The sequence below is a fragment of the Eleginops maclovinus genome, chromosome 10 (assembly GCF_036324505.1).
Source record: "Eleginops maclovinus isolate JMC-PN-2008 ecotype Puerto Natales chromosome 10, JC_Emac_rtc_rv5, whole genome shotgun sequence".
Classification (NCBI taxonomy): domain Eukaryota; kingdom Metazoa; phylum Chordata; class Actinopteri; order Perciformes; family Eleginopidae; genus Eleginops; species Eleginops maclovinus.
Genome location: NC_086358.1, coordinates 20131968 through 20158099, shown reverse-complemented (window position 1 = coordinate 20158099; position 26132 = coordinate 20131968). Strand labels below are relative to the sequence as shown.

The 26132-nt window shown below is 38.8% G+C and overlaps 1 protein-coding gene across 2 annotated transcripts in view; it reads left to right on the top strand.

The window, feature by feature from the left end:
• LOC134870920 (carbonic anhydrase-related protein 10) overlaps positions 1–26132 on the top strand; it is a 316734-nt gene that overhangs the window by 131404 nt on the left and 159198 nt on the right. For both annotated transcript variants that reach the window (XM_063893449.1, XM_063893448.1), the window contains exon 4: positions 24102–24244. In XM_063893449.1, the coding sequence (XP_063749519.1) occupies positions 24102–24244 (143 nt within the window). The remainder of the gene's footprint in view (positions 1–24101; positions 24245–26132) is intronic.

The following is a 26132-nucleotide window of genomic DNA, read 5'->3' as shown; positions in this document are numbered from 1 at the left end:
CTCTGCTTACCAACAAGCTGAGTCAGAACAAACATCCCCTCCTCCAGTAATCCAGGTCTTACTCTCCATCACCACCCCTCCACATCCACCCCAGCAGAGTAAGGGCCGTCGTATTTGTTAATTCGGCCCCTCAGAGTGAGGGCCTCTTTTGGCCACCAGCTTGTATATCCAGTACCATTAACAACATGACAGGAGGAGTTAGCTTGACTGGCGTGTTTACTGTTCTGTTGACTGGGCAGTGCTAATGAGGCCCTCGCTGTGTGCTGGGCCAGCAGGATTACCCCAGCATCACAAGACAAGCACAAACAAGACCCACTGTCACTGACCATTTCCCTGACAACACACACTCTCGCTGCCTTTCACGGGCTCTCGCTACACTCGTGATCCTAAGCTCGGGAGAGATACCTGCAGTTTTATGATGCATTTGGTCATTAAAAGGGGTCATTTTTGTCGTATGTAAGCAGTCAAGAGGGGTTTTGTTGCACATAAGCTAAACAATTAAAGAAGAGTTGTGTTGGCTAACCAGGGAAAGGTAAAACACATAAGGGCGGGGCGAAGCAAACAAAGGCAGGAAGTACAACAAGAGGAGAAAACTTTTCAAACTAAAACAGGAAACAAAATATAACAAAAACCCTAGTAGCTTCAAAAGCTACAACAGATAGCTTAGTAAGGTAACCAATGGGGATTTGAATGAAACAGATCCAAAATGCTCACATACATTTTGCAAGTAAATTGTGTCAAACATACAAATACAGTAGTATGTGTAACTCCATCGAAGCACAGGCAGACCCAATTGCTTTTTCTTGCTACTGGATTATTGAAGACTTCTCTCCAAATACACCGTGAAAACTAACAAAGTATTGCCAAGAACATATAGAGATCATGTTAACTTAGCATAAAATAACACCATTCACAGCATGTGGACTTAACATTTTACCAAGTAAAATACAGACAAACAAACAAAAATTCCCTTGTTGGCTGCATGCTACAAAAGGGAATTGTCTTTGGGTCTTCCTTACTATCATTCAAATCAGTTCGTTTTTTATCCCTAAACTTTCCCCCTGTGCATACGGTGCTAGCTGCTTGCTTGCTGGTGTCTTTCAAAGTCTCACTCATCACGCGAGAGCAGCCCAACTGAGCTTTCAAAATAAAAGTCCTTCAACTACTACTAAATGAAGTGATGCACAAATACAACTTAAATCAAATCTCCATAATGAAATTGGTGTCAGAAAAGGCAAACAAATTATTCAAATTATGCAAACAATACAATGGCAACAGTTACAGTATGACTGACTCTTTGAACCAGCGATGGAAAAATATTTTTTCTGAGAATAATTGTACCATATTTTACAAGTAAATGTTTATTTAACTACAAGTAAAAGTCCTGCATACAAAATCTTACTTAAGTAAAAGTAGAAAAGAATAAGCTTCAAAATATACTTTACGTACCAAAAGTACTTGGTATGGAAAATGGCTCATCATATATCATATATAACATTACTTCATAAAGATTATTTATGCATTCACATGTTCATTACAGCTGGTAAAGGTGGAACTAAATTTACTTTATATACTGCTGCTGGATATTTTAACTAATAATGGTATGAAAATGTTAATTTATAAGTGGTTTATATTTTGTTTTAGCTAATAATCTAATTAATCTTTAAAGTAAATAACTCAAATTAGAGTATAATGTATACAGCAGCATACACAAAATACTCAAAATTGTACCTAAATACAGTACAGCAAATGTGCTTTTAACTACATCTGGTACATACTCTTTATCTGTAATGTGGCACCTGACTCGAGACATACTGTAGCACCAGCTACTATCGTGATAACCCAAATAAAAAATATGGTTATAATGGCTTGACATTTGGATTGAAACCCGGCTATAGACTGCACACATAAAAGTACAGACAGGAACATTCCTTCCTGGCTTCTGTCCCTCACACACAGATCACATGGTCCTCTGAATGCAATCACTGAACATCACTCGATGCATGTTGAAAACCTTAAAGTACCTGCAGCTCCCTGCCTGTAACAGCAGCCGGGTACCGTTTGTACCGCTAATCATCCTGCAGCGCCACTGTTAGCCCCATTAGCGGTAATGCTCCAGCTGATAAAAGGGGCTATTGATAAACTGTGGTAATGAGACTAATGTGGTCCAGGTTATAAAAGTCTCTCCTACGACCTGTTAGTGCCTCATCTGAAGCACCAACTGTTGGTTTGAGTGGTGTTTGCTTTGTATTCAGATCCAAAGGGCTTTTTTTTAACAGATTTGTCCATTAATTAGATAATTAAAACAGCAGTCTGGAAAATGTTAAGGTAAAGAGCAGCACCGCATACATTTAAGAACTACGAATAGTAGAAAGAAGATATAGCGCACAAGGTAGCAACCTGATTAGGGAGTAACGTCTACAAATGTCCTGTTCTGCTGCATGCATACAGTTTGGTCTCACTATAGGTCATAATTTGAAGCCCCTGATTGTGGGTCAGAAAAAAGCTTAGCGCCTTGCATACTGTAAAATGTAACCATGTGCAATACATCCTGCTATTTTTGCCATTTTGCATTTGACTATGTATTGTGACATATTCTTATTATTCAGTATGCCAGAAAAATATTTAGTATAACAGTATTGGAACACACAGCCAATCCTCTCCGACTTTTGCAACGGTCCAAAGGCCTAAACTCTGTGCAGTGTGTGCTGATCTCTGATTCCAGCATAACAATGTCCCCATTCGCTGACTGTTGAACAGTAATAACATTGCTTACACACTTTAAAATTGTTTATTGAATAACAGTAAATGTATTTATCACTTTTAATTAAAAAACATTCATTTTAAAAATGTATATTTTAGCTAATTTTCAACAGCATTGAACTATAGCCAGAATTAACCCTAAAATGGTCTCTGTATCCTTGGGGATACATTTGAGAGGCTGTGTCCATTTGTAAAATGGGTGTAACAAGGGTGTAATACAGATTTTATAATGGTGTAACATGGCTGTAATGGGGTGTATTGTGTGTAATGTGGGCATTATCAGGGTGTAATAACAGTGTAATTACAATGTAATTATGGGTTTAATATTCCCCTTATATAGGTGTAATATGGGTCTATTAACGATGGAATATGGCTGTAACATGGGTGTAAATAGTGTGTAATATGGATGTATTAATGTGTGATATGGGTGTAATAACAGTGTAACATGGCTTTGATGTAAAACATAGTGAATTATTATTTTAACTAAACACTGAAAAACATTTAAGCTTTAATAACGTCATCATATAATAACCATGGCAACAGCAAGTGTGGTTCAGTGGCGTGCATCACTTTCTCTTGTCCCTTTACTTGGACTCAGTTTCAGTTGTGTTGTGGTGCTACTCCTCTGCTTTGTTGTGAAGCATCTTGAACAGTTGTTAAAGATGTTTATTTAAAATTGCAGCACGTTGAGCTCACAGCAAGATTACATAGGTATTAAACCAACACTTTTATTTAAAGCACTTGACATATATTACAGTACTGTAGACATGCCTACAGGAGCAATCTGGGGTTCAGTATTTTGCCCAAGCACATGTTGACATCCTGACTGCAGGGGGCGATTTGACTGATACATAAGCGCCACTCTCATCATGTTTTTCACATGTTAAGAAGCTAGTTTTACCTAAGTACAGCATAGTTGTTCAGATTTAAAACATGAGTTAACTCAGTCTTTGGTTGCTGTAGTTTGACTCCTCTTGATGCTGGAGTCGTGTATTAAAAAAAGGCTGTTTAGGCGGCAACAGAACATGCGGTCAAAATTCCCCAACCCACCCCAAAAAATATGCAGCGTTTCAACAATAAGAGCACTAATACAACAAAGAAAAATTTAAAATGGATGTCAAGTAAAAGAGTGGGGTCATAAAGAATTTAATAAAAAGCTGAGTTCCAAGAAGTGATTTAAAAGATGTCACTGATTCTGCCAGACTCAGATTCTCGGGCAGGGAGTTCCAGAGCTGCAGAGCTCTGACGGAGAAAGCTTGGTCACCCTTTGATTTAAGCCTGGTTTTGGGAACAGCGAGCAGAGCCCTACCCGAGGATCTAAGACTGCGCACAATGATATAGAATATTGTGTTTTTGTGTAATATGCCCCAGTGGAAGCATGACGATGGAAAATAATAATGGACCAAGAATAGAACCTTGGGGAACGCCACAGTTTAGCGGTGCTGCAGCGGAGGAGGCATCCCTAATTGGAACAGAAAATGTTGGATCTGATAGATTTTAGCCATTTGAAAGCAGTGTCCCTGATGCCTACCCTACCCTCAAGATGATATAATAGGATAACTTGATCAACTGTATCGAATGCTGAGCTGAGATCTGAAAGGATTCAAATGGAGCAGTCCCCTGTTTCTGCTATAATTAAAAGGTGTATACCTTCCAATCACCTTTCTTACAAACCAGAAATGTCATGTAAATGTATGTTAGGAAACCTGATACCTGATCAGTTAAGGATGGACAGTGAGAGCCAAACACACAGGGATGGTTAACAACTAAGAGAAGCTAGGCCACTTCATCTTACTGATGAAGCTTTTAAAGAATAGAGCAGCAAACTTTAAGCAGTCTTTAAAAAGAGGTACGTCTCGAATTTCCTTTCAATGACCCATATGGGAACATGGGACTTTAGGACTATTGCAATTTTAGCTGGGAATAAATGAATTGAAACTCAATCATATGTGTGAGGAAATGGCCTCAGGTTTCTTGAGGTGCCATATAGAAATGGTACATCATCACTTCACCAAAGCAAGTGTTCTGCCATGGGAAGTCCTCAGGATACACAGCGAGGAACTCGTTTTTCTACCCAGGCATTAGGCTTATGGAAAGATCTCCCACTCTACATCAAACAGAGGCATGGAAATAAGTGTTGCATTACTCTTTCATGTTCTACCTCTGGGTTCCACTCTCAATCCATTGATGTTGTTACAAATGTTCCTCCACGTCCAAAAAACGTTCAAATAAATCATTCAATGAAAGATCTCTGATATAAAAAAGCCCGATAGGTGGGAGGTATGTTTACTCAAGTACTTGACTTAAGTAGAATTTGGAGGGACTTGTACTTTACTTGAGTATTTCCATTTTACGTTATTCAACTCCACTACATTTAAAAAGGTAACTAATGTAATGTACTCCTTTAAATGTATTTAACAAAATTCATCTTAAAAATGAAACTAGTGGACTAACTCTTTAAGTCATAAAAGATTAAATTATTCAAATATATTAAAACAAGTCAATCAGAACTTGTCTTCAACAGTAAAATGCTACTTGAGGCCACAATATTTAGAAATGTCACGTATATAAATGTAATTATATACCAACATAAATGCCATCTTGCTGCAAAATGAATATTTTTTATACTTTAAGTACATTTAGCTGATATTTGTTCCTTTACTAAAGATTTTGAATGCATGACTTACTTGTAATTAAGTATTTCGATAACAATGCATTGGTACTTTTACTCAAGTAAAGCATTGGAATACTTTGTCCACCACTGGTTAGCCCCTCTTTCTGAATCATCATGAGAATGTTTTCCATAAACCTGGTCCCTGTTCAGAGCATTTATACAAAGCATATCTCCTTCAGTTCACAGACACTTCAAAATGTTTCAAATTGAGATCTAGCAGAAATGACAGCTCCTTTAATGCTGCTCTTAGACCTTCATTAACATTAAGGTGTTGCTTTCCATACCTGCTTAAGTAAGCATTTCACCCCGAGCTGTTCAGTGCTCTGTCTGCCTCTCTCTCTCCCTCTCATTGTGGGTGAATTAGCAAAGCCAGCGTTGCGTCAGCAGGAACAAAAGGAAGCACTTTTATACTTTGCTTGATGCTCGTCCAAGAAATTGATGTACAGGAAGCATCTGGGAGAGGGAGAGAGGAAGGCTGTGTGTGTGTGTGTGTGTGTGTGTGTGTGTGTGTGTGTGTGTGTGTGTGTGTGTGTGTGTGTGTGTGTGTGTGTGTGTGTGTGTGTGTGTGTGTGTGTGTGTGTGTGTGTGTGTGGTGTGTGGTGTGTGTGTATGCGCATGCTCGTTTGTGCTTTGCATTTCTCCAATTCCCCCCCATTTCCCAAAGTCTATTACTCTAACTTTTCATCCATATCCAGTTGACAGAATAAATACATTTCATTAAGGCTATCTGTGCGCCTGGGCCTGTTTAATGAAATGCATACCTCTGCAGCCAGACACACTCTTCTGTGTGTGTGTGTGTGTGTGTGTGTGTGTGTGTGTGTGTGTGTGTGTGTGTGTGTGTGTGTGTGTGTGTGTGTGTGTGTGTGTGTGTGTGTGTGTGTGTGTGTGTGTATGTGTGTGTGTGTGTGTGTGTATGTGTGTGTGTGTGTGTGTGTGTGTGTGTGTGTGTGTGTGTGTGTGTGTGTGTGTGTGTGTGTGTGTGTGTATGTGTGTGTGTGTGTGTGTGCGCGCATCTTTTACTGTCTTTTGGGAATAGTGTCCTTTTTACTTTTTGTAGTTGTAATGTAGTCAGTAGCTCAGTACATTTCCCTGGCTTGGGTGCAGCCTGCGTGTGTCTTTAAAATTCACTCTGATGCCTTCTCTGACAGAAGGTTTTTCTTCCGTCTTCCTATTCCCTTTTATGGCGACCAGTTTGAGTGACAGGTTTATGGTAAATAAGTGTATATGTACTTATTTTATAGGAGGTTTTATTTGGGTTACATTTGAGGCTGAGAGAAACTGTCCATTTAGTAAATCATACCACTAGATTTCTTTTCTTTTTCTGTTTTTCTTACTGTTTGGAATATTCTAGTAGTTGATTATCTTTGTAAATTTGTTTGATTTTCATAGCATACTTTTTACATCTTTATATTATCTCCTAATTTGCTCCATTCCAGATGCTTTCATCATCTGTTTGAGTAACGCTCTTTATTGGAGAATATCTTATTCTGACTCAGTGGCGGTTCTACATGGAATTACACCCGGGGCGAGATCCCCTCCAAGCTCAATAGCTCGGAACACGCTTCCACAGGTCACAAATGAGTAGGAGCTCATGAGCAGTTATCTGTCTGGCGGTCCGCGAACAACAGGGATCGATTTTACAATACAACCATCTTTTGTGCTACTATCCCTTTTCTGTCATAAAAATAAACAACTTCACAATAAAAACAAGTTCCGGTCTCGTCTTCTCTCATTGGCTGGTAGCGGGAGCTGAATACTGTTGGTTCCTTGTCACATGGGGTTTTCCTGGTCTCTTCTATTGGCTGACGTTGTCAGGGGCGGGTGATCCTATTACGTCATTGTCGCCATTTTGTTGGCGTAGTCATGAAGCTTCCGCATACGATATTCTATTATGCAATCCTTCTGAGGTTTATCAGTTATTAAACATGCAATAGTATCATTGCAGCATCAATGAGAGAGAGGTAGAGGCGGTGTGTTCAGTATGTAACTCCACGCGTCCTTCTTCCTCTACTCATATATACAATATAACATTAGCTACATGCTATCTGAGGCCAAAACCAACATCCGGTTACAAAATAAACAGTTTCAAAATAAAATGTTTTTTCTGTAAGTGATATCTAGAATATCACAGTTAGTGCTGGATGTCCAAAGATATTGATAGGAGGATGAGCGAAACAGACAAACTAATTAGGCTTTATTGAAACATTAAAGAATATTTGAGGTTAAGATCTTCTTTGCAATAGGCTAAACACTTTGTGGATATGTAGAAGCACTTATTTCAACTGGCATTATACATTTGTCTTACGCATATAAGATATTTGTTGATAGTATAAGAAACGTGCAGAATATGACAGTTTGATGGAGGAAGTACACACATTTGATAGAGGGATGTGCAAAGTAGCCAACAGTCTTTAGTGAACCATTAGAGAATGACAGGTGATGAATATGCTTTATAAGGATCTGCAGATGTTCTCAAACAGCCACTATCAAATATACTGCTAAACTGTTTGAGGGACTTAATAATCACCTTCCCTGAATTTTACTCAGGTGTAACTAAAGTGTTATTTAAGGGTTGTTTATATTTCATATCAATAATCCAAATCTGCAAAGTAACTAAAATAAATATAGTGGAGTAAAAACACACAATTACCTCTGAATTGTGGTGGAGTAGAAGTACAAAGTAGCATCAAATTGAAATATTTACGCTCAACATTGTACATTTATTTATATTTTACTTGCTAATTACTTGTTTTGCTTCATATTGTATTTTGCTGCTGTAACAAAACATAAAAAATCCCAGTTTGGAATGAATAAAGTAATTCTGATTCTGATTCTGAAATATGTAAACTACTTACAGTACTTAAAGAACTTGAGTAAATGTACTTAGTTACTTTACATCACTGCTGCCTATCACCTTTTCTGCGAGGTCAGAGACAGAGCTGTTAAGTAAAGCTCTTTTGACCTTAGCTGCCATGTGGGTATATGAATATAGTGTCCAATATTGACACAAGCAACTTTCACCCATTTATCAATTATATATTATTTATTTGATAACGCCAATGGGTTTCCCATCCCCTAAACTGCCAGGGGCATACATAGTTTAAATACTGGCAACTTATAACTATGAGAAATATACAAATGTATTTTAGAACTACAATTCCCAGTAGATATTACTGACATAGAATATGTTGCGAAACATACAAATAGCCAGACTGCGTGTAATTCTTCCGGTGTGTGGGTGGACTCGTTTGAAATCCTGTTTTGTATTGTCTGTGAATGGCTGGGCGGAATTTCATGCAGTCGTTCGGCCGCTGGGCGGATTCCAGATCAGTCTTTCTGATAGTTGTGGCTGATGAGGCTTATTTCTGTATTGTTTTGATATTTGTTACACCAAACCGATGTAAAAACCAAATATTAATAACGAACAAAATATAAACTTTATTTGAAGTGGAAATTAATAAAAAAGGGACGGTCGGATGAGCTGCTCTGACTTTTTGACTCTCTTCCTCACTGACGGCGAAAAGTACGACATTATACAAAACAAATAAAGAAGTAAAAACAATAATTGTGACGCTAAAGGGCTTCCCAGTGCGTTTGAAAGTAACGCCAAGAAGGGATCCTGACCAAACGTCAATATCTGACGAATTGGGAGTGAGAATATGTTACTTCCGGGTGTATGCAACGAAAGCTGCGTCCTTGACAGCGGACGCCTAACTGACAATTCCAGGACCGGAAATACCGTGAGAATTGACGCTGGTGAATAGACATGAATGGAGGGAAAGACGTTTCAATCTAATGTACAGGAGGTACGCGCATAGCATACATTTGCCTGGCGAGACCTGAAGTAATCTCCGTTCTGAAAGTAGAATATATACTTCTCGCTAGAAATGTAATGAAAAAGCATTATAATGGCCAAACTATCCTACAATTTAGGATTTTGCACTAAAAATGAGTCAGGTGCCTGCCATGTTTTTTCTTTTCACACCGGGAAAGTTAACGATCACGTGACATGGGAACTGGCCATTACAAATCTATAGGAACAAAATATGTATGCAGGCCCCCCCTAAGAGGGTTATTCGTGAAATGAGTATGTCTTGCCCTGTGGACCACTGTAGCTATTACACGTTTATGAGTGAGACTGGGTTGGTGGTTTGGAAATTTTCTATGAACTGTCAGTATGTTTTAACAGAACCAAATATGTTCTGTATCACAACGGTGAACTGTGCTTTAGATACTATACATTCTATACCATATTAAGGCACTAGATCAATAACACACTTCTTTGTGTGTATGAATGTTGTTTTAATATACTACGTGTGTGCATCGTATTAACCGTCTCTTGGGATTTGCTTCCCTTACTTTTCGTAGTTATAATATAGTAGCTTAAATACATTTTCCTGGCTTGGTTGCAGCCCTTCGGGGGGGGACTTTGATGCCGGCCTTCTCCGAGATGCTCTCTATAATGAGAAACAATGTCCCTCCAGGCTCTGGGTTTATAGCTACATGGCTATTCGTGAGATACTTGGCCGTGGAAGTAGTTAATGTAGGGCCTAATTGTCCTGTGAGCGTCTCTTCAGACCTTGGATCACACCTTCACCGCAACCCTGAACTCTAATAAGCCCAGAGGGAGGACCCAGCGCCCTCAGACCCAGCAGAGCAGCCGCATAATTAGTCTGCACACACAGCCCACACACACACACACACACACACACACACACACACACACACACACACACACACACACACACACACACACACACACACACACACACACACACACACACACACACACACACACACACACACGCGCAGAGGACTGAGCTTATAGCTGCAGGAAAGCAAGGTTTTTCTGTGGAAAAACACCCATTATATCAAACTAATAATAATGTTGCCAATGTAATGGATGTAGCTACTCTTTATTCATCCAAATGTTTAGTTAATGATGGGGACAGTAAAAACTATTTAGCAACCTTAGTTGAAATTCTCAATGTTCTCATAAAAATCATGTGATTCAGTGATGATTTACTTTTCGTGTTAACCTATTTTAGGGTATAAATATGTGACATGTTAAATGGATCTGCTCAGTTACCCAAACCAGGGGCTTTTCATGTCACATATGCTTTAAAACGTTTTCACAGTAATGGATAATTGATTAGCACACGGGACACACACCAGGGGCCCAATTACTCAGGGGTCAGGTCTTTAAAGTTATAATTTCTCCTTAAAAAATTCAGTTCACCCAGTCCAAATGTTGTGTCCTGATCATTTCTTATGACTTTAATACTAATTTTCTAATTTATGATGCCATATTATACAGGTATAACTAAAGGAAAAGGGCATTTAGGGTACATTAAAAGAAGAGAGGCCCTTTTATTTTGGGCTTTTCCTATCCTGCAGTGTGTTCTATAGGTGTTGGTGCATGTAAATAGTCTGCAAAGGCTAAAATCCCTGTGTTCCCTACAGAGGGAGTTTCTCTTGGCTAATGCTCAACCCATTGTACATGATAGGCTAAGGAGTGGGACAATCACAACAGAGCCTGCCAGCTAACCAACCAGAGCAGACTGAGCTCTGTTTTCAGACAAAAGGTGAAAAGAGGTGCTGCAGCAAAGGCAGTAAGAGAAAAAATAAAGAGCTTTTTGAACATTAAAGCATGGAGACATGTCCCAGTAGAGACACTACATACTGATATACACCTGAACATCAGCAGGAGAGGACTCTTTAAAGTAGAGACACTACATACTGATATACACCTGAACATCAGCAGGAGAGGACTCTTTAAAGTAGAGACACTACATACTGATATACACCTGAACATCAGCAGGAGAGGACTCTTTAAAGTAGAGATGCTACATACTGATATACACCTGAACATCAGCAGGAGAGGACTCTTTAAAGTAGAGACACTACATACTGATATACACCTGAACATCAGCAGGAGAGGACTCTTTAAAGTAGAGACTCTACATACTGATATACACCTGAACATCAGCAGGAGAGGACTCTTTAAAGTAGAGACACTACATACTGATATACACCTGAACATCAGCAAGAGAGGACTCTTTAAAGTAGAGACACTACATACTGATATACACCTGAACATCAGCAGCAGAGGACTCTTTAAAGTAGAGACACTACATACTGATATACACCTGAACATCAGCAGGAGAGGACTCTTTAAAGTAGATATGCTACATACTGATATATACCTGAACATCAGCAGGAGAGGACTCTTTAAAGTAGAGACATACTGATATACACCTGAACATCAGCAGGAGAGGACTCTTTAAAGTAGAGACATACTGATATATACCTGAACATCAGCAGGAGAGGACTCTTTAAAGTAGAGACATACTGATATACACCTGAACATCAGCAGCAGAGGACTCTTTAAAGTAGAGACACTACATACTGATATACACCTGAACATCAGCAGGAGAGGACTCTTTAAAGTAGAGATGCTACATACTGATATACACCTGAACATCAGCAGGAGAGGACTCTTTAAAGTAGAGACACTACATACTGATATACACCTGAACATCAGCAGGAGAGGACTCTTTAAAGTAGAGACACTACATACTGATATACACCTGAACATCAGCAAGAGAGGACTCTTTAAAGTAGAGACACTACATACTGATATACACCTGAACATCAGCAGGAGAGGACTCTTTAAAGTAGAGACACTACATACTGATATACACCTGAACATCAGCAGGAGAGGACTCTTTAAAGTAGAGACATACTGATATACACCTGAACATCAGCAGGAGAGGACTCTTTAAAGTAGAGACACTACATACTGATATACACCTGAACATCAGCAGGAGAGGACTCTTTAAAGTAGAGACACTACATACTGATATACACCTGAACATCAGCAGGAGAGGACTCTTTAAAGTAGAGATGCTACATACTGATATACACCTGAACATCAGCAGGAGAGGACTCTTTAAAGTAGAGACACTACATACTGATATACACCTGAACATCAGCAGGAGAGGACTCTTTAAAGTAGAGACTCTACATACTGATATACACCTGAACATCAGCAGGAGAGGACTCTTTAAAGTAGAGACACTACATACTGATATACACCTGAACATCAGCAAGAGAGGACTCTTTAAAGTAGAGACACTACATACTGATATACACCTGAACATCAGCAGCAGAGGACTCTTTAAAGTAGAGACACTACATACTGATATACACCTGAACATCAGCAGGAGAGGACTCTTTAAAGTAGATATGCTACATACTGATATATACCTGAACATCAGCAGGAGAGGACTCTTTAAAGTAGAGATGCTACATACTGATATACACCTGAACATCAGCAGGAGAGGACTCTTTAAAGTAGAGACATACTGATATATACCTGAACATCAGCAGGAGAGGACTCTTTAAAGTAGAGACATACTGATATACACCTGAACATCAGCAGCAGAGGACTCTTTAAAGTAGAGACACTACATACTGATATACACCTGAACATCAGCAGGAGAGGACTCTTTAAAGTAGAGATGCTACATACTGATATACACCTGAACATCAGCAGGAGAGGACTCTTTAAAGTAGAGACACTACATACTGATATACACCTGAACATCAGCAGGAGAGGACTCTTTAAAGTAGAGACACTACATACTGATATACACCTGAACATCAGCAAGAGAGGACTCTTTAAAGTAGAGACACTACATACTGATATACACCTGAACATCAGCAGGAGAGGACTCTTTAAAGTAGAGACACTACATACTGATATACACCTGAACATCAGCAGGAGAGGACTCTTTAAAGTAGAGACACTACATACTGATATACACCTGAACATCAGCAGGAGAGGACTCTTTAAAGTAGAGACACTACATACTGATATACACCTGAACATCAGCAGGAGAGGACTCTTTAAAGTAGAGACATACTGATATATACCTGAACATCAGCAGGAGAGGACTCTTTAAAGTAGAGACATACTGATATATACCTGAACATCAGCAGGAGAGGACTCTTTAAAGTAGAGACATACTGATATACACCTGAACATCAGCAGCAGAGGACTCTTTAAAGTAGAGACACTACATACTGATATACACCTGAACATCAGCAGGATAGGACTCTTTAAAGTAGAGATACTACATACTGATATACACCTGAACATCAGCAGGAGAGGACTCTTTAAAGTAGAGACATACTGATATATACCTGAACATCAGCAGGAGAGGACTCTTTAAAGTAGAGACATACTGATATACACCTGAACATCAGCAGCAGAGGACTCTTTAAAGTAGAGACACTACATACTGATATACACCTGAACATCAGCAGGATAGGACTCTTTAAAGTAGAGATACTACATACTGATATACACCTGAACATCAGCAAGAGAGGACTCTTTAAAGTAGAGATGCTACATACTGATATACACCTGAACATCAGCAGGAGAGGACTCTTTAAAGTAGAGACACTACATACTGATATACACCTGAACATCAGCAGGAGAGGACTCTTTAAAGTAGAGACACTACATACTGATATACACCTGAACATCAGCAAGAGAGGACTCTTTAAAGTAGAGACACTACATACTGATATACACCTGAACATCAGCAGGAGAGGACTCTTTAAAGTAGAGACACTACATACTGATATACACCTGAACATCAGCAGGAGAGGACTCTTTAAAGTAGAGACACTACATACTGATATACACCTGAACATCAGCAGGAGAGGACTCTTTAAAGTAGAGACACTACATACTGATTTACACCTGAACATCAGCAGGAGAGGACTCTTTAAAGTAGAGATGCTACATACTGATATACACCTGAACATCAGCAGGAGAGGACTCTTTAAAGTAGATTGACATAAAATACACTACATACTGTGTGTTTGTGTGTGTTGGGGGGGGTGGGGGTGGACACCAACAGACACAGAATTCTGTGAGGCAGGAGGGATTGGGAGCAAAGTATACTACTCCTCTGCTTTTTTGCTAAATAAACCCAAACCATACTCCACTATGTGAACTCCTAGGCCCTTTAATAAGAGTGTATGATGAAGAGCTATGGAACAGAAGCCCCCCCCCCCCCACTCTGTTGCCCTTTCGACTTCCACATTACACATCTACTCATCCGACATCCGTAAAAAGCCACACCATATATCCCTGTCCTCGGTTACAGCTTTCCAATAAGGGAGGCGGGGTGGAAATTATTGACAGACTGCCTCCGTCAGTAATGACTGATGTCCCAGTGCCGCTTAAGCTCCACCAGGAATCTATCAATTGCTAATAAATACATTTACGACAAGGGGTCCGGGTTTAATGGATCGATTCACTTACACACCAATTCCAATTCTGCACAAGGCTTTCCTGTCATTTTCATGAAGGATTCTGCATCACCATCTCTCTCTCTCTCAGTATCCTCCTGCAGCGCTGCTATTCTCCTTCCTTCTAGCCGTTCTCTCTTATGGAGACCAGCTTCACTGTCGAGTTTATGGTCAATAAGTCTATATCTACTATTAAAGGAGCCTTTATTTGGGTTAAATTTGGGATCATTGAAATTGTCCATTTAGTAAATTAAAGCACTATTTATGGATTGTATTTCTTTTTTCCTACTGCTTGGAATATTCTAGTTTATTACCTTTGACAATTTGTTTTATTTTCACAGCATTACTTTGATATATTATTTCCTTATTTGTTCCATTCCAGGTATATTTATTTTCAGTTTGACTACTCTCTTTTAGTTTGAATCTGACTTGATCAATTGGTACATAAATGTAAATTGGTCTTTTTGAAAAATGTAACTTAGAGTTGGAAATGGCACAGTTCTGCTGCTGTGGTTTGGAAATGATATATGGACTGTCAGTATGTTTTTAGAGGACCGAAGATGTACTGTATTAGCACAGTTTGAGTCCCACATGCTGTTCTTTAGATACTATCAAATCTATACCATATAAAAGCACTAGATCAGTGGCACTGCAAAATGTTACGGCAAATCTTTAGAGAAATCTAAATGTAGGAACCAATATCTCACAATATAAATTGTTTTTTTAAGCTTGAGAATGTATATACATACATTTCTATAAATACATGTCTAAATTTACTATGATATTCCACTTTTCCCAGTATCATGGAAAGATAACAAGTAAGGTTTCAATCCTTCTTTTTGTGGACAGTATTTGTATTTATTTATTTAGTTGGTAGGGACAGTGCTCATTGATTAACAGACAAGTTGCTGTAAATAAACCAGAGTTCGCTGCTATGCTAATTTCCATCTGTTGTCCCTAGCCAGATCTTAAAAGGCACCCTAAGATATAAAAATACATAAACTGATAACAAATAAAACCATAATTAAAAAGACATAAACACACCCTCAAACAGACACAGACAATGCACGCCTCTCACTACACCCGCCACATAAAAATGACAGCACACAGTAGGTTACAGTATGAATAAAGAAAGGAGGGAAAAGAGAAGAACATTACATGGCTTTAAGCATTTGGTATGTGGTTACAGATATGATGTTCCCTAATCCAAAATTTGAGTTTGCTTTTGAAAGTTGTAAGGCTGTTACACTCCCTTAATGTGTGTCCAAACTTGCTTTTGTCTGTACTGCCCTACGCAGTCCCCTCTGGCAGTTGATCTGGTTACTCTATTGACACTATCTTTCTCTTTTATGAATTGGTGCAGTGGGGGTGGAGCAAGCCCATGAAGTACCTTAAAGATGAGACAGGCATCAGAGATTGTATAACGTTTTCAAAGTTAAACAAGTTATGCTTTTTCACTGTAAGACAATGGTGATAACTATTTGCCTCACGGTCCAGTGTTTTTGGTGCTTGCTTATAGAGAGATTCAATTGGTTGCACAGTTGTTTTATTGGCTTGCGAGCAGCTAGTTAAGCAGTGAGAAAAGTGAGAGCATTGCATGCAAGAAGAGCTTTGCAGCCTTCATTGGCAGTTATGGTCTTATGTGCCTAAAATTTGCAAGGTTAAATTTGACAGTATTGGCCGCCTTTTTTGCATGCTTTTGAAATGAGAGTTGTGAGTCTAGGATGATTCCTAAATATTTAAAGTCAGGCACCACTCTGACCTTCTCTTGTTTAAGGACAGCAGGGTTATGAGACACAGTAGATTGTTTTGAAAAAAACATACAAACCGTTTTGCTTATGTTCAGGTGTAAGCATGAATTGGTTAGCCAGTTGGATACATGGCCCATGGCTTCAGTCAGTTGGTGTGCGGCTTGTTGTTTATTTTTAGCATGCACATAGAGGGCAGTGTCATCTGCATGCTTTGCACTGATGTATAGACTGTGGGCAGGTCATTGATGTATAGACTGAACAAAAGAGGGCCCAGTATAGATCCTTGAGGGACACCTATTTTACAGCATAGGTATGTAGACCGAGTGTTATTTATGCATGCACTTTGCTTTCTGTCAGTTAAATATGATTTCATCCACTTGATGGCATCCTCAGAGAAATTAAAGTAAGAAAGTTTTGACAAAAGAACTTCATGATTGACAGTGTCAAAGGCCTTCTTTAAGTCTAAAAAAACTGCACCCACAATGCCCCCTTTATCTAGTTTCATTTCTATATTCTCAATGAGAAAGCAGTTGGCTGTTTCTGTGGAGTGGTTGTTTCGAAAGCCAAACTGCATTGGGTGCAGTGGTGTTTGGCCTTTGTTAAGATGAGGGGTCAGCTGCTTCGCCATCCATTTCTCGGCTACCTTGGAGATCACAGGTAGGATACTAATGGGTCTGTAGTTCTCCACCAGTGTTCGATCTCCAGGCTTGAAGATGGGGGTTACCACAGCTGTCTTCCAGGAACTGGGGAAATGCCTTGTTTTATTGATAAGTTAATTAAGTGGGTGATAGGCTGAATTAACGGCTGTATATGAGTTTTAAAAAATGTTGAATCAAGGCCATAGGCATCTTTAGCTTTTGAATTTCTTAAGGAGTTTATGGTGTTCTCCACCTCTAGTGCATTGATTTCCGCAATTCTAAAAATTGGTTTATCATTATCAATAGGAATGCTCACTATATTACTAATGGTAAAATTATGTGCCAATTCCTCAACTGATTGGATAAAAAAATGATTAAAAGTGCTAGCTATACTGTCATCTTCTCTGGTTACGATTCCATTCAGTTTGAGTTCAAGTGCCTTTACGCAATGTTGAGTGTCTTTTCCAATGAATTTATTGAGATTCTACCAGATTCATTCCCCATTTCCCTTTGTATCATCAATTACTTTTATATAGAAATCAGCTTTGGCTTTCCTTATGTTTCTTACTACTCTATTTTGGAAAGATGTATAGCTATACCAGTCACTTCTAAGACCCGACTTAAGAGCAGTCTTTAGTGAGGAATGTCGGTCTTTCATTTGTTTCCAGAAAACCTCATTTAGCCAGGGTAGAGTATTTTTTTGTCTTGGTCTGTGTGGCATTCTTCTACTATAGGAGGATATTATATTATTAACAGTGGTTAAGAAAAGGTTGGAGCTATTTTCTATGTCCTCAATGGACAAAAAATCAGTCCAGTTGATATCTTTTAGAGCAGATTTAAACATGTCCCTATCCTGTTTTGGAATTCTCAGGTGATCCTGCTTCACAGTGATTGTATTTTCAAAATGTTTTTTGGTGAGTTTCTTTCCCAGTAGTGTAATATTATGGTCAGATAAACCTGTTAAAAGATTATATGATTTTGTTATCCCTTCGGGTTTGTTTGTGAACATTAAGTCAATTGGTGTCTGAGAGGACCGAGTGATGCGGGTGGGTCCAAGAACCAACTGGGAGATTGAATTGATCTGTTATGTCTTTAAGTTTTTTCCGGTCTGAGTTGTTTTCCCAGTTTATATTAAAATCACCCATTAAAATGAGTTCTTCTCTGTCTTCACATTGTTTCAACATTTGATGTAGTTGATCATAAAAAGCACTGCTTGATGAAGGGGGACGATACAGGCAAATTAAGATAAATGACATTTCAGGGGATAGCCAAGCTTTCAGTCGAATGCATTCCATCTGTAATGCAGGTGACCATTCGATCAGATTGATCAGGAGCTGTTCCTACTCTTGCAGCTCAACCATGAGCTCACTTAACAAATTTGGCCCTTTTCCACTATGAAGTAGCTTTAGCTGTGGCTGACACTGATGTTATTACAGAAAGCCACCAGAGACTCCTCCTGCATTTCGGTCAGACATAAACACTCCAGTGCTCCGGGCTTTCATGAACACCCAAGCTCAAGATGCCAGTCTGCCAAAGTTCATCAAGCTAACGGAAAAAGTGGAGACGTGTCTTTTAAGTGACACTCATCCAGTCCGATGTCCCCGCTGCTGCTGGACAGACAAAGCTGATCTCCTACCTACAGTACAGCAGCTCACAGAGCTTTCTTTGCAGTTAGCTGAGGTTTACTGAATGTCTTCACTTGTGTCCAAAGGTGGAAAGTACCTAGGACTGTACATTTACTTGAATTCAAAGGGAAATATTGTACTTTTATTTTACATTTATTCAACAACTTAAGTTACTTTATAGATTAAGATTTTCAAGCACAAAAATGATGAAGAACATTTAAAATATGTTGTTTGGATGTAGATAAAATGATCCATTGGTGTCTAAAACAATGGTGGGTTGACACAAAAAATAATTGGCAGCAATTTCGCTCATTGTAACGTACATTTCTGTATTTATTTTGAATGTAGAATATTTTATAGTTCCAGCTTCTCAAATATGAACACTTACTGCTTCTCAATTTAAATATTTTTCATTTATTTTTAATATGTTAGAGTAGTTTTACTCCCAGTACATTTCCTGATTATACTTTTACTTAAATTCTATTCTCAATGCACTACTTTAACACATCCAGCACCATGCACTTTCTACACTGCTATCGACAATCTTTTGCACTAATGTATATTTTTTACTGTAATATATTCATCCACACCCGTTTTGAAGTGACTGTTATTTTGTATATATTGACTGTTGTGTTTTTTATTCCTCGGGATTATGGAAAACAGTATTTCAATCTCTCTGTCTGTACACACAAATTGAAAGATTGACAATAAAATTGACTTTGACTTGTGATGGAGTATTTTACAGTGTATTATTAATACTGTTACTCAAGTAAATGATCTGAATACCTCTGCGTAGGTGTTCTTGGCCTTTTTGTCATTTTTAAGTCACTGATGGATTAAGTCTTTATGATTATTTCAATGTGACTTCGAAACTAGTTGCAGTGGCCTTAAAATACCATTAGTTTGCACAGTAATTAATCTGATATATGTGAGTTTGGGAAAGTAATCATTAAGCTTAAAAAACTCTTTTGATAGTGTCCTGTATTCACATTTTATTCACCAAGTCACTCAGACAATCAGATGGATGTTAATAAACCCCGGGTTAGCTGGGGGTTATTCTGAGAAGAAAATAAAGGCTTCCTGTAAAATGATTTCCCAATCTGTCCATTACAAACATCCATCACCGTTTGAATTATCGTATGTCGAGGGCCCTGAAGCAACCATGAACAACCTCTCAGTATTTCAGTCCTGGAATATATTATAGACCTATATTTGCTCAATGGATGATTTTTGACTTTTCTGGCTCTTGATCTTGAGAGAATACAGTGTTATCACAACGTAACCAATTCATATTTACAATTAGAATATGCAAGCAAAATGCTTTAATTGTATTGTAATTGATTGTCTTTTAGAAACTTTGGAAGAAGAAATAAACTGAAAAGTACTAAATTCCCTTTAGTATTATTATAGATAATATGTTAGCAAACAGTCGTGAATGTACACATAGAGCAGACACAGAGAAACATTAGCTTTCAAATGTAAATGTATATTGTGTTAGTTTGAGCTCTGTCTTCGGTCCACAATGACTCCTGATAGAAGTATCTGTCTTTGAAGCTGCTAAATGATCCACCATGTTCCCCAGCTCTTGCAGTAAAGTTGTGTATTGTGAGCCGTGAGACTAAAGCAAGCGGTGAAACGGCTCTGCACTGACGCTGACGTTGTGTTACTATGGAGAGAACAGTGTCGCCCGACTCGGCGGGAAACGCTACCCTTGGCGTTGGGTATCGCATGAAATTGGTGCCGAGCTCACTGCCTTTAGAGTACAAATTATTTCAACTTTTTCTTTGATGACCGCTAAAATTTCAAGGTCAAGGTGGAGGTAGTACTCTAAACTTGTACTTGAGTAAAAGTAGAAGTACCAGAGTGTAGGAATACTCTGTTACAGTAAAAGTCCTGCAATCAAAATGTTACTCAAGTAGAAAAGTATTAGCATCAAAATCTACTTAAAGTACCAGAAGTAAAAGTACTCATTGTGCAGATTGCTAGTTTTAATGATTTTATTTACTGCTGGGAAATTCAGGTGTATCTAAAGTATTTTTTAAGTGTTGATCCAATTGTGTATCATTAATCTACAGTATATCTACAAAGTAACTAAAGGTACTACGTAAATGTAGTGGAGTTAAAGTACAAAGTTGCACGAAGAGGAAAGTACAAGTACCTCAAAATGTTACCTAAGTACAGTACTTGAGTAAATCTACTTAGTTACTTAACACCACTGCCTTTCAATGCCCAACCAATCGGATGACAGCTGTGTGTAGCACCGTAGGCTAGCAGGGGAAGAAACCATTGAAATAAACGTCACTATCTGTTCTGACTAAAAGGCTGTGCAATAGCAAATTGCATACCATGTGAATGCAGCTTAAACTATTATGTAGAACTTAGCATAATTGCATTTTTGTTGTATTTTTATCAGTAGTGACAACTTTCACAATACACATAGTCATTGTACCTCAGGTTGATGTATATATATTTAGTAGTGCAGCTTTAAAATAGCAGCTCATTACCTCTTGTTCGGGGGATGACTTTAACCAAATGCTTTCTGAATACATTTAGTCATTTCAGGAAACACTGTGAAATGTGTACTGTATCAAGCTAACACCGTGTTCAGGGCAGAGTGGGTGATGAACGCTTCCCTTGACGCCTTGCTTTTATCTGAGCAGCACTTTCTCGGTACAGCCTGTCAATGACAAACTGAATCTAAGGCTCCAGATCGTTTTTTCCATGCCGTTGTTTCCTCTTCCTGTTGATTCATCATGAATTAGCATCTTTTCAAATTTCAAATTATCTCTGCTCTTGTTGGAAAATCTCAGTGGAATTTGCATAACATAATTCCAGTGACTCATCTCTCTATAAGACTGTGTTGCTAAATAAGGAATTGTGCTTTAGGCTCCAGCAGATATTGTAGCAAAAGACTGGCTACAATATCTGCTTTAGGGCGATAAGCCTTTGTGTCCCACCCTGTTGAAGGGATTGCATTCTTTGTCCCGGTGGCCAAGAGTTACATAAGAAAAAGGCTGGCTGAGATAAAATCACACCCACAGTGCTGGCGTCCTCGGGCCATCTCCTTCCCTCAGTCCTATAGAACGTGTCTAATAGCTGCTTATAGCCCATTTCTATTCTGTAATGCCGTCTCTATTCACAGCGGGTTTGGAACAAATTGCAGCAGATTAGTTTCAATAAAATCGACAAACTGATAAAAATAGGATGTTAGCTTAATGTAACTAATTTGAATGTTTAACAACGGACTGACGTGGTTAGCTTAATGTAGTTCGATCAGCTATGGCTTACTTTAGAGTAATGTTGTAGTCAAGACCACTTTAACCGATTGTACCAAGACCAAGAAAAGACAAAGGCAGGGTGTGTCCGAGTCAGGACCGGAACCAGACTAGTGTGAATTCAAAATGACATAATACACTAAGAATAACATTTGGCAGATACCATAGTCAATTTGATGTTACATTGCTTTGTTATTTAATATGGCAACATTTCATATAATTGTAGGTGAATTTATTACATCTCCATGCTATGTCACCAAGTCAGGAAGTGGTGAGGAGCTAACGTTATGAATGATATTCAAGCTAACCTTGAAGCATTACAAGCCATGAGCAAGTTACAAGCTAACCTAACAGCAGTACAGATTTGTGTCGCATGTCACTGTTTATGAGACACAAAAAGGTACGTTTGAAATAGTTTGTCACCACATGCCTTGTTCCCTCAATCTTACAAATGTAACACATTACATTTTCTCATAACCTTACAGCACGTCCTTTTGGTATATGTAACGTTATGGTACTAAATATGATATATTTATATGCATTATTTTAGTGAATAATATTTGCCAAATATATTTTTTTGAGAGGTAAGAGATTTTGTACGGTTTAAAAAAAATTGGAACAGACCGAGCACAACTGAGATAGCTAGCGATAGCTCACTTACCTCTCCTTGTGTTGTCTTTCCAAGTTTCCCGAAAAGTTGGGCGTAGTCGCAGCCGTGTCTCTGGGGGTCACATTACTTTATTTACATACTGCAGAGGGTTTTTTCCTGAGTATTTGTGGCCATAGAAATGTTTGCAGTTTATGTAGCCAAATGTAATTATCGTTGAATTTCTCGACATCTCTACTTCAAGACCGTTGTCTCGAGACCAGGACCGGTCTGGAGTACTACAACACTACATAAGAGCACTCAAATTTGGAGACAATTTAACTTAACATTTTTTTTTAAAACTCATGAAATCTTTGCATTGTGGGAAACAGGATCGTATGTTTTAGCAAGGATTTTAGCTTTTAGCTCTTGATCATTCTTCCTCAGATAAATCTCTTGTCAGTCTCGCAATTTCATGGTAGTGCAGCAAAACCATCCAGAACCCCCCCTTCATCTGAAACCTGTGTCAGCTTGAGCTAATTGTAAATGGATATTTATAAAAGACATATACTACGAGGTAGTGATATATGAATATGAACTCAAATACTGTCCCTACAATCTTCCCTTCTTCATTTTGGCAGAAAACCTTTCTATCCTCCACTGATTTCAGGTGCTTTTTCTTGATTTTATGTTCCATCTCTTTATTCTGTAGTCTCTGGATCTTTCATTCCTTTCTTCTCTTGTTATGTTTGCCAAATGACCATCTTTAAAACACAAACAGTGTACATACTGCATATGTAAGATAATGGATCAGTTACATCACTCATTCGAAGTATGAGTAATGCCTTAATCGGCTATATAGACACTTTATACTGTATGTCAGTCATTGGTGAAGTGATCACTTCTCCTTGAGTTTAAAACTTTTTATAATGTGGTGTAAGTGGTAAGGTTTGTCTAAATGGTTTTGACCTCTGCTTTTTAATGTAATGTGTATTGTTCATGTGTACCTGGATGTCTTCATTTAGGTTTTAACTTTAACCCTGCACATATTTGAGGCCTGGTATGTCGCAATATGAATAGGAACATGTGCTAATGGGCTGAAATATGAAGTTGGAAAACAATAAATATTATTAAAAAAAGAAGTATGATGGTAATAAGGAGAGCACATCAAACCTTAAATCCTGTTAGAATATATTGCCATTTTTCAAATTAAAGGAAACATAAGAACTTTGAAGAAATATAATGTAGGAGCATCTGCAGGTTCAGTCCCCGATACCGTCTACAGGCTATCAGAAGCTAAACCCTGCTGATTACATTTAACCCCTGTGAGTCTGGCAACACTTCATTGTAAAAGGTCAGACCCTACACGTCACTGTAGCTGACCCGTGGGGGGGATGCTCCTCTATCCCCCTCACTGCAGAAGCTCCCTGGTTTGAACGCCCTTCTGTGTTTTGTGTTGCAGTGCCATCGTTCTGGGGGCTGGTGAACTCGGCCTGGAACCTGTGTTCGCAGGGGAAGAGGCAGTCGCCAGTTAACATCAAGACCGGCCACATGATCTTTGACCCCTTCCTCACGCCCATAAAGCTGAACACGGGTGGCCGCAAGGTAAGGAAACACACTGATGTTTGTTGACTCACTTTGTGTTGCTTCTCTCAGATGTCGCACTACAGCTCTGGTGCTATCCGCTATTGTGTTGCTGTTGTTTCTGCTACTTTAAAGCGGTGTGCATCCCTGATCGATGCGCCTGACTGCTTGTGTTGGAAACACAATATGAGCTATTTTTCTTACGAACACTCGGCTGGAGACACAATACGAAACAATTCACCTATTCAGAGGAGCACAAAGGTTGTTTTGATTCAAGAAAAACCTTGACTTTAACTTTACAGATGAAATCCTGCAGCCTAACAGCAGATTAGCCGCACATATAGTGTATTATTTTCCTGTAGGGTACCAAGGCCAGCGTGTTTCAGCCTCATCCTCTGCCATATGATGGCAGCTAATTGGGAAACCTTCACAGATGGGCTGCTTTGAAAAGTGCTCAGTTGCATGGAGAGATTAATGTTGTGATTAGTTCATGTTTACATGGCAGCAGTTAGCACTGGGTTAGCCTTGTGCAATTAAAGAGCATATAGAAGGCAGTTTAACATCCCTACACTGCTTCATCTCACACATCCAGAATAGCCCCATGGTTTTTCCTGGGACCGTTGTTTCAGATTCTCCATTACAAGAAGTCATTTAGAAAATTACATTTTAAAATCATCGTACATTTTCAGAATCTAATAGAATTAGTTTGGAAACTTGTGATTAAAATAGTCATTCATGATTTTTCTCGTTAGTATAATTGCTACTTGAAATAAGAATTAGTATTAGCAATTGATCAAGGCCATGGCTCCCCCGCTGCTCGCTCAAGTACTCCACTTTGAGAGCAGCCCCCCCGCAGTGTGTCCAGTGTAGGGACATCACTCATAATAGCACAATTTGTATTTCTATTAGTGTGAATCCAAGGGAAATAGAGGGAGGTTAAGGCTCTGTGTTATTTAGGCAAACATTAAAGGACAATTCTCAATGTCATTGCTCGACAAAAAAGCTGGAGGATTCTGTAACAGATATGCCGCGCTGAGATTGTACTTACTCCAGCATTTTGTTGTTTTCTCAAACAGCAAAAACAACCTACACTCTGTTTTCTTTACAAGTGACTTCCTGTAGTCGTGATAGCAATCATTGTCCTCTCCAAACTGCAGCAGGAGGGTGGTGGTTTGCTGCTGTCATGGAATGCTTTCAGAGGGAGGATGGGATGGACGGGTCAGCCAAAACTCTGAGTGACAGGATACTTCCTGTCTTGTTCCAAGTATTGGAATATGACTTGGTATTATACATCCTGAATCTGAGAAGCAGAATTGAATCCAGGATTTATTTTGATTTGTCCTTATTTCTTTTCTCCTATTAAGATATTTTATTTGTTGGTAAAGCATAGTTTAACCAATAAAATACACATTTTAGTTGAGAGAACTTTAAATATGCATGCATACCTCTACTTCCACTTTAAAAGGTATTACAACAAAATAAACTTAAGGTGCTGTAAAACTACCACGCCATGTTCCATATCACAATAATATTATTTTATTATAATTATTATGGATCAATGTACAAACTGTATCATTTTATTCTTACAGTTAAAGGTGGAGCTAATCAGATTTTTTTAAATACAGGAATTTTCACCAATATCATCAGCAGACTGTTTCCCTAACGGCTCCCTAGCCCACCCCAACCTCACCTCCCCCATCTCCATCTCATCCCATTCTGGTAGGATTAGCACCACACACTGACAGCGAGCAGAACCACCCACGCAAACCCAGCTCCAACTTTTTCTGCTTTATCTCCGGGAAAAAGTTTCCAAGAGTCCAAAAGCCATTTTGTACTTCTGTCTCTCTTGCTTTATCTCCCCCCCTCCCCTCCCCTCTCTCTCTGCAGTGGCCTAAATGTAATCTGTTGT